General features: G+C 33.5%; 2 protein-coding genes across 2 annotated transcripts in view; one reads left to right on the top strand and one right to left on the bottom strand.

Annotated features, from left to right (window-relative positions):
* The first annotated feature begins 2,651 nt into the window (after positions 1–2,651).
* Positions 2,652–9,981, top strand: part of LOC139093183 (hexokinase-like) — a 28,743-nt gene continuing 21,413 nt past the window's right edge. The window contains exon 1 of the mRNA XM_070643793.1: positions 2,652–3,051. Coding sequence (XP_070499894.1) covers positions 2,968–3,051 — 84 coding nt within the window. The 5' untranslated portion in view covers positions 2,652–2,967. The remainder of the gene's footprint in view (positions 3,052–9,981) is intronic.
* On the bottom strand, positions 7,592–8,698 carry LOC139093296 (uncharacterized). Its single transcript, XM_070643976.1, has 4 exons — positions 8,548–8,698; positions 8,084–8,350; positions 7,933–8,028; positions 7,592–7,878 (listed from the first exon to the last, which is right to left on the bottom strand). Exons 1-4 carry the CDS (start codon positions 8,696–8,698, stop codon positions 7,592–7,594), a joined length of 801 nt encoding a protein of 266 aa, XP_070500077.1.

The following is a 9,981-nucleotide window of genomic DNA, read 5'->3' as shown; positions in this document are numbered from 1 at the left end:
CCCGATTAAGATCCCGATAGCGAGAAAGCATACTTGACAGTAGACGTCATTTGTGAATTATTCCCAATTTTGACCAACAATTTTGTAAATATTTTGTCTTCACTTTTCTACTTTTTTGTTTATTTACTTAAATTCTTTAAATTTGTCACAGTATGCTTGGAAATATTTTTTACACAATTAGGTATTTTTTCAATTTATAGAACAACAAATATGTTCAAATTTTTGTACCTACCTGAACTTTATTTCAATACATGACAAATTAAGGAATGTTGTGTGAAGCTGAAGCTGTCAAAGATGTTTTTGAAAAAATACATCTACATTTGTTTATTCAAGCAATAAGGTATGTATTTTGTCAGTTAATGTGTGGTCTTGGTATTGATAGATTGGATCAGTATTGAACTTGGTATTTTAAATTCGCAGACGAATGGCAAATAAAGAGCCAACTTTATGCAACATCTGCGGGATGCTATTGATCCCAATGGATTTTTAATGCCAGACTAATAAGTATATAAGTATTTATGCTCTAATCTTTCACCACGAAGTCTATAAGTTGCTTTCTTTGAACAACTTGATTTCGGATTTGGTCAGTTGTAAGCCTTACCATTCTTAGTATGATTATAGGGGTTCCACCCTTCAGACAATGTGCTTTAGATAGTTTTTTACTCTATTCTTTAGTGCACTTATCCTGGCACATATCTCGGTCGACAGTAGCGGTATCAGGAAATACCACGAGAAAGTATACACTTGACATTTTGTCAGCTTCGGACTCAGACTTCGTTTTCCCCAATTACCCAAGAAATCCTATTGATTCTATAAAAAGACACAATAAGCCATACTAAACATCAGGGCAAATAATAAGAAATTAATCATATTGATATATACTTTTCATGATTTATGGCGATCAGATGTGAGTGCCTGCATAAAATTCAACATAATCTTAATCACACCACAAAATTAACTCATCAATTATTGATAAACTGATCAATTTACATCCCAAAATGAGTATATACTCTTAATATCACCCGTAACTTGAGCAGATGACCTTCAATTTCCAATTTTAATTACTTTTCTGTTAGATGTGCTATATTTAGCCCAAATCTTGTTATTTATTATCTTCTCTTAGATATTTATATATCTTTAACTATTTGTACGGAAACAATACTGCTGTATGCTTCACATGTGAATTATGAGCCAAAATAAACAATAATATTGCTCACTTCATTCACCTACACCTCAAAAATGTTGATTAGAAGAAAAATTCAGCTATGCGCAGCAATTTTTTATGTAAAATATTTCTAAGCAGTCACTCAAAAAATTTACTAAGCATATACATATCAAGAAAAGTTTAAGTAAACATTGAACAAACTTCCCGGTTCCAAAAGTGTCTGAGTACATAGATAAAAGTAGAAGCATTTTGGAAATGAATCACAAATTCTCTTCTATTAAGGCAGTGGTGGGCAACCTGTGTGATGCGGCACACTGATGTGTTGCCCAAAATTGCTAGGAACTTCCATGAACCGTATGTCGTGTGCAGTTTCGGTGATCAAGATGTGCCACGACACACAGGTTGCCCACCACTGCATCAACCTTATGTACATGTCATCGAAAAGCATGCTCTTGAGTCGTTAGCTATGCACAATTCACATTAGACAAATTATTCTAGATTTATCCATAAAATAGAAAACTGAGAAAGAGAAATACATAAACTTATCATTCACCGGTCGAGTTGAGAGTCACAACAACATGTGATTTAAATGGCTCTATAAATACATAAAACATCTGCGTCGAACTTATCATCGTGTATTTTTTTTTATTGTCGTATCTTTGTGTCGTACATTTTTTTGGTAACTTTTTTATGCAACACCACACATAGATCACTGCCTATATACTTTTTTTTCTTATTTTTTTCTCTCTTCTTTCTTTACATTTTTACTGTATTTTTGAATGATAGGATAGAAGAAATGTGGGTAAAATGATGGGACTTGGTTGATGGAGATAAGGCGCATTTGAGAATTTTGAGGTAGGAAATGACAAAATTAATGAGAATTCTGATATCAAATCTGAGAATTTTAAGGTCAAATCTGAGAATTTTGAGATTTGAACTGAGAATTGTGAGATTTGAACTGAGAATTTTGAGGTCAAATTTGAGAATTTTGAGATTTGAACTGAGAATTTTGAGGTCAAATCTGAGAATTTCGAGATTTGATCCGAGAATTTTGAGATTTGATCTGAGAATTTTGATCTCAAATCTGACAATTTTGAGATTTATCTTGAGATTTTTAAGGTCAAATCTGAGATTTTTGACAATTTTAAGATTCATTCTGAAAATTTTGAGGCTAAATTTGAGTAGGGCCGCAATTAAGTAGACATACTCTATTTTAAGTCAACAACAGCCCAGACAAACTGCCATCCAACTCCCCAACTTACCATACCTCACAACATAATCATATCGTTGACAAACGAAAAGAAAAGAAATAAAATAAAAAAAGTCAGTAAGTATTGAACTTATGTATCAATACACACTACGAATGCGGTATTAGATTAAATATACACATTGAGACATGAGTAACAGAGTGAGCGTGAGAGCGTAGAGAGTTACGACAAACGAAAAAAACGGAGTGACTAGTTTAATAAGACAACACTGCAAAGAAACTATTTAATTCAGTTTCATTCAAGCCTTCGGCGATTCAACAAGTAGAATTTCAATTTATATATTTTAGTGGAAGTAGAAAAAAATTTTTTCAATCCGGGAGTGGACTGTGTCTAAAGATTATTGACAAGAAAAAACCTGTTGAACTTAAAAATTACTCAAATTTACATAATACGCCGCAATAGTTAGGAACCTTAAAAAGTCGTTGAAAAATTGAAGGAAACTTTTTTTTATGCACAATTAAGCTACAAGTGACTACGCGAAACAATTAGTGAAAAATAAAGAAAGGAAGTGAACAATTAAGGCAAAGCATTAAAATGTGTGGGATTACGATCAACAATCAAGAAGGAAATTATAAAGTTGAGGACTTGAAGTTAAAAGATGCACAAAGAGCGACACTTGTAAGTACAATTTATGCCTTAATATTCAGTAGTCGACAACCTTAAATGCCGCGAACTGCCAAAAATTCTTGAATATCCCATGAACCATAAGCCGTCAATGCTTATCACTAAGATGTGCCGCAGCACAATAAAGGTTGCCCACAACTGCTTTATATCCAACAAAAAAAGGAAAAATTCCGCTAAGGGACGTAAGACAAGAAAAAAAAAAAATTAATTCCCATAAGAAGTTATTAGGCATATCCATTCATTGTGGGCGTTTAAAGCCTTAAAATATCCCTTTTATTATAAGGACATAAAGAATACAATGCTTAATCATGATGTTTAGAATTTTTTTTTGGCCTCTTACTTCTAATGCCGGATAGGAATTATATTGTGTATCATGACATGGGACACATGAAGAAGTTCATCCTCCCTTTAGTGCTGTGACTTTTGTGTGAAGTTTTGTGAACATTTGATGCTGTTGGCGGGAATTTATGATTTTTATGGATGGGAAATAATGACAGACGACAGTCTAGTTAAGATTTATTGATTACTTAACTATTTTATGTCATATTCTAAAGGAATTGAGAGGAAATAGATGTTTAAATGTAAATTAATTGAGATTTGTGATGATTTGATTAGAAAGGGGCTCGCTTAGTTAGATCATAGAGGTATAGACTGGAATATGTAGCACTGAAAACTGCAATTTGTGATGTAGATTGCCTTTTTATGAGTGAAATTTGCTGTATTTCCTATATCTAGTGTAAACCAGTTCAAACCAGTTAATTTATCACGCAAAATAGCCAATATATCAATATCATATGGCAAATTCTCAAGTTTTTCTACGCATTAATTCAGCTGTTCGAAACTTGTTAATAAGGCAATTTTCATGAATCTAAAAATGCGATCTAATCAATTTGATATTGTTGTTCTGAGTCTTGCTTTAATCCACAAAAATCTGGATCTTAAATTGAAAGCTAATCAAATTATTAGCACAGATCTAGCTGTTTGTTGATTTGTTGGGAATTAATTGAGATTGACCTGAGCAGATAAGGAGTATGTTTAAGAGTATCCTCAGCATGCCCACAAAAATGAGCATGCCCAATTTTATTGGCGCTCATTTTGGTGAATATGTGAGTTGTCAGTTGACTGGGTGGCTTATCATATTTAATCCTTAATTGGATGTTTTTTGTACCTAGACTGATTGTAAGACTGTCTTTCAGACGGCAAGGTTGTGTAGATAACCTTTTGATCTATCCTTTAATATAACATAGACAGCTTGGTCGTTAGAGGTGTATTAAGCGGTATCAGAAAGTGCTAAAAGAGACATATACTTGGCATTTGGTCAGATTCAGAGTCAGAATTAAGTCAGTTCCTCATAAAATATCAATATTGTTAAAAATTGAAGGTGTGACGTTCCTATGCTGCAAGGTTTAGATCTAAATTCGGAACTCTCTGGGAAGTCTACACCAAGTCTACACTCCATTTGTTCAAGAAAGCGCCTCTACTTTGGAGGCCCCTCTGAAAAAAATGCCAGGGTATCTCTCCTGAACTGCAGACTCCAGTCCAAAACAGATTATTGCCAATTCTGGTTCAGACACTATTCAACCTTTTAAAATTCAAAGAATTGGAAGAAAATTGCAATTTTTACGATAATATCTGACTCTTGGCACCACGCTGGCACGTCAATAGATGTCTAGCTCTTTATCACTTGTCACCGTCGCAATGTGGTGTCTGAAATATACTATGATAGTAAATTCGAATGAAATGGTCGAGTAATAGTAGAAATTGATAACAAAATTCCACAGTATATCCTCAAAAACATTCTTAGCAATAAATTGTGCAAATTTCATCATAGTATCCATCTACATTAACAAAAAAAGAAAGAATATAATCATGTCTTACAAGACTTTATATATAATTTTTTTTAAGGACAGGACTGAACTTGTTGTCATAACACATTAAGCGTCATGTCTATCTCGACACACTATACAAATCAAAATAAAGTCTGACAAGAAACGTGACTTCTCATTTTTTTTTATTTGATTAAATTACTTTTAAACATCTGATGTTGCGATAATTAATGTAATCAGGCGAGATTGCTGCAAAATTTTATAAATTCCGACACTGCAAAAAAATTTTCATTTTATTTCATAAAAATAAAATTGACTCTCAAGTGTGGGAAATTGAAGTTATAGAAGTGGAAACTGAAAAGGTAGAAAAAAGTACCTTAATCATCATCATCATCATTACAATGTCCATATTATCCTCGAAAAAAGAAAAAAACGATGAAAGTTTCATCATCTTATCATATCACATAAGTGAGTTTATATCCTTCGTATTTTTTTCTTTTCATCATCCATAACCAGCACATCTTTTTTTCTCATCCATTCTTTTCGTTACTTGAAGGTCATATCTCGTACTTTTTCATCTCCTCCCGAGGGACATAAGTAAAGAAGGCTCAGCTAAGGAACTTTAAAGGGTGGTCCGTCTAGGAACTTTAAAGGGTGGTCCGTCTAGGGGTCGAGTTGTGTCTTAAAGTGTCCACGGAGCTTTTAAGGCTTCTTTAACCTCTTTTAATGTTACCAAATGGGAATCGCCTGTTTATGGCAGTCTTATGGATGCCAGACGGATTTGGTATTAGTAGAGGCTTAGCGAAGCCTCAAATGCTCCATGTCGGCAACTTCTCCATGTATGTCACTCGGTTCCCCTTCTTTTATTTAATACAGATGATGTTAATAATGAAAAGAAATTTTTATCAAAAAAAAAGTCTTATTTCTTCTTATTTTTAAACAAAAATTTGTACATAACATGATGGGTAATGTGAGATGTACTTTCGGTATGGGGATGAACATATGTAGGTACTTATGTAGAAGTATTTGAACAACAGACATAAAAGGGTTCGGAGCTATTTTGAAGATGTTTTGTGAGAAAAATATTTCATAGAATTGTGAATTTTCAGCAATAATTCGACTTGGGATGCTTTATTTTAATCTTCTGAGAAGGGGATTTGATGATCAGCAATTGAGTTTTTGATTAAATATAATCAGATGGACGAGATTCAGTGAAATGCAATTTTATTGAGCTTGAAAGCTTTGGGTGAATTAAGTAACTTAATTTGAATCAAACTTCTTATGCAGTGATGGGGTAGAATTGCGGATAGGGTACACGACACATGATCACAGGGGTACTCAGGGGTACTCAGGGCTACAAATTGATGTTTCTCAATTGATTGGGATTCTGATTGAAATCACATTCATTAGGGATTGTTCAGAAATGTGTATAGAGCACTCCTTCATTACTTATTATGGGTTTAGCAACCCCTTCCTCCTTATAGATCTACATAATTTCCGAATGGTCCCTTGCTATAAATGCATCAATTCAACATTTTACATCCTTATCTTTGACCTTACACTTTACCCCAAAACATCAGATCACTTCAATGTCATTGCAAGGTCGTTTCTAATAAAGAATCAATCAACTCTTACACTAAGTATCACCTGTCAATAAACTAATTACCAAGATAATGGTAGAGGATTATCAATTATCCCCAATTAAGTCTGAATATTTCTCTTTTATAGTTCAATAAAGCAGCTATTTTTAAACAGTATCTTCAAGTGCTGTAAAAATTTCTCAAATAATCAAGTTTAGTCTGGCAAAATTCAATGGATTATCAGTAAATATTCGCGATATCACTGAAAATTGTGTCAGTTCCTCTATAAATTTCGTCATTAAATTGACAATAAATTTTTCATTACTTCTGACTTGAGATTGATTATGCTTTATCAATCAAATTGGTAATTCAAAACAGCATAGTTTACCTCTAATCTTCTTAATTGTTATCATATACTTGAGAATTTCTCTAGAATTTTCCACTTTAAAATCTCAATTTGAGGTTTTGTTGGTATCAACTGTCTTTGTGTGGTACCGCTCAGACAAGAAAGAATTTTCATTTTATTTCAATTTCTGGTAAAAAGTAGTGTAAGGGCTAGAATGCCGATGTGGATATATTCACACCGTGCAATAGAAAGTCTGGCGATTATGTCGAACTTCGATTGACGTAATTTGAAACTTACGAAGTCTCGGACCTTAACAGATAATAAGCATACTCAATTATGTGACTATACTCATTAGAATGCTCTTTGTCTGTTTGGGAGCGATAAGCCCTAAAGACAAAAATTCTAAAAAATTCTTCAAACTTCATAAAATTGGAATTTAACCCAATCACGACTTTCCAATACTCGTGACCATTTATGTCCCATAAACAATAAGTTTATAAGGTGTTGAATATTTTATTTTGTTTTTCTCACTTTTATTTTTATTCAATATTTTGAGAATTATGTACATTTTTTGTAAAGGAACAGTTAATTTCTAAAAAGTAGGGTAGCGACTTTAGTCTGACTGGCTTAAAGTAGTTAATTTACCAAAGGACACAAATGAAGAAGGATTAGCCATGAAACTTTTAAGACTCCAATAAAGGCAGTAATACAGAGGCCAGATTCTAGTTAATTAAAGGAGCTATAGCAATACCTTCTTCATTTATGTCGACCAAAATCATTATTTAGCTAGGAATTTGAAAATCAAATGATGTAATTTTACCGCTATAAAGATCAATAAACCATTGAATAGCATTCCTCCTTACAACATTAAGGCCAGGCTCAAGACAGCTGAATGGAAATGGAAGGTCAATGCTTTCATCATAAAAATATTGTGCAACTATGCTGCCATTGCAGTTCAAAAAAGCACCAAATGCTTCGCTAACAGATGACAATAGACATGGAGCTTGTGGAATTAAGTTATTAAGGTATAAATCTTCAATTCCAAGGGACGAATAGCTTTCTCTGTTGTCTGAAAATTAATAGAAATTAATCAAAATTTCAACAAAAAGATCAAAAAACTTACATCTCAATACTTCCCCTAATTGCTTGCTGAAAGCAGGTCCAAATAAGAATAATGGTTTGATTCTTGAAAAGACTTCATCGCAGTCATTTGGAGTGGCTAAAAGTATTCCAATATTAAAGAAGATTTCATCATAAATATCCCCAAAACTTACATTCAGGAGAAGCCCACATATATGGAATCAGATGCTCAAAAATAGCAAAAATACGCCTTTGCATGTCATTAAGATCATCACCAACACAGTCAAGTGTTGATCCAAAATCAGGAGTTGAAGTTCCATTAATAATGTCAACTACTTCTTTAGCATTGACTCCAGACAGACGACTTATTACATCTGCAGGGAATTCAATGGCACTGCTTAGTCGGCATTCCAAACCTCCGATGATGGCAGGTGTAAATATAGGATATGATGATGCAACGTCTGTGAATAATTGATTTAAAAAATGTTTAGTCAAGAAGTTTTGAGGTTTCGTTCAAAAAAAAAAAATACAATAATCGGTTAACCCATCAAAAATCCGGCACAGGTCGACATGACGCTGATTAGGTATCGGATTCGATATAAATCAGGATGGATCGATTAACCGACTTGTCCTTTTCAGAATATAAATGTATCCTTACTTAAAACTAGATTTTCAAAGAGTTCAGTCATATGTGTCCAAACTTGTTGAAATGCATGAAAATTACTAACGAATGGCTCGCAACGTGATGGACCACCACAATACACAGCACTTATTGAGCACAATAATATGAATAATTTTGATACTTTCATTCTTTAAGCTTGCTATTTTGTCAATTAACTTTTTTAAACAACAGAAGAAAGCCAATGTTTTGAGCTTTTATACAGCAATTGAGCTTTTTATATAAAATATTATTAATGACTTGGATCACGATCTTCATGACCAATGGAAATTAGGTTGGATTTGTTGAATGTCTTTAAAAATTAAATTTTCATAAACAATAATTTAATTATCAAAAGCAATCGTAGAATGCCAATCGAGCCTAAGTTAGGGTTCAGTGAACTTGCTAATAGAAAACAACAGAACGACTCCGTGTCTATCAAAGGGAACGTAAAGTCGTATATGGTAAATTTTTCGCTGTTTTAGTCAGGTTAACTTGGTTTCTTGTGATAAGAGACATAGAAATTGTGGATGGGCTTACTTACTTACTTCCTTGGCTGGGGCACACGAGGGCCCATTGCCCCGCAAAGGGAATGTCTGAAGAAAGCTCTATCCTTCGAAACCTTCTGCCAGTTCGGGATATTGAGGACTCTAGCGTCCTTTTCAACACATCCAAGTTTGTTGGGCTTCCTGAATTGATATACCCTGAGCCGTGCAATTTCCTGAGTTTGGGCTCTATTGCCTTACACTTGAATCTGACTAAATTTCCTTAAATTGAACTCGGCTTGTTAATGTTGGCAGCTGATACTCTAATCAGTGCTGCCCAAACTGTCATTTGCCGCATGCTGTGTTCGGTTTTGATCGTGGCTTACTACCAAGATTTGCCGTTTCCCAAAAATGTTTGAACAACAGTGTCTTAACCACTACTCTCGTGGGTAGACTTGAATAATACACAAATTTTGGAATCTCGCGGATAGGGGAAGCTTCACTTTTGTCCTAATTTCAATCCATATTTTGCGCCTTAATTCAATGTTATGATGACTCAAGCAAAAAACGGTGTGAATATGAATATAAAAAAAATATTTTAGTGATAACAGCTCAATTACCTAAATCGCTTATCGATTTTTGCGATAGTACAAATGACTTTATGTTTTCTTCTTGCCTTCTTCTCCGTCTTAAGAATTTTTTTTTCATTCATTTATTAGAAGCAACAAAGTGAAGAGAAGGCAGAGAGAATTATGATAAGGAGAAGTTTTATAGCCAACAGACATAGTTATCGTAAATGAGATTATTTATTATTATCTATAAAAATGTACATGCATGTATGGACAATCAGCACAGTGTAGAAGCTCTAATGATGAGCAATCATCGAGTGAATTTTTAGTAATTTTTTTTTCTTCCTTTATTCTTCTTAGTTCCTTTTTTTGACTAGAAG

Source organism: Chironomus tepperi, unplaced genomic scaffold, assembly GCF_022539635.2.
Source record: "Chironomus tepperi strain 1889 unplaced genomic scaffold, CSIRO-AGI_Ctep_v1 contig_335, whole genome shotgun sequence".
In the NCBI taxonomy this organism is placed as follows: Eukaryota; Metazoa; Arthropoda; class Insecta; order Diptera; family Chironomidae; genus Chironomus; species Chironomus tepperi.
The sequence above is the reverse complement of the archived record's forward strand: the minus strand, read 5'-3'. Positions and strand labels throughout refer to the sequence as shown.

What these genes read in the sequence shown, in the direction of transcription:
- LOC139093296 (XM_070643976.1), bottom strand. Translation starts at nt 8,698, where the DNA reads ATGAAAGTATCAAAATTATTCATATTATTGTGCTCAATAAGTGCTGTG. An exon ending in TATGTGGGCTTCTCCTGAAT is followed by an intron (nt 8,029 to 8,083) that starts GTAAGTTTTGGG and finishes GAATACTTTTAG; the next exon opens with CCACTCCAAATGACTGCGAT. An exon ending in ATTAGGGGAAGTATTGAGAT is followed by an intron (nt 7,879 to 7,932) that starts GTAAGTTTTTTG and finishes ATTAATTTTCAG; the next exon opens with ACAACAGAGAAAGCTATTCG.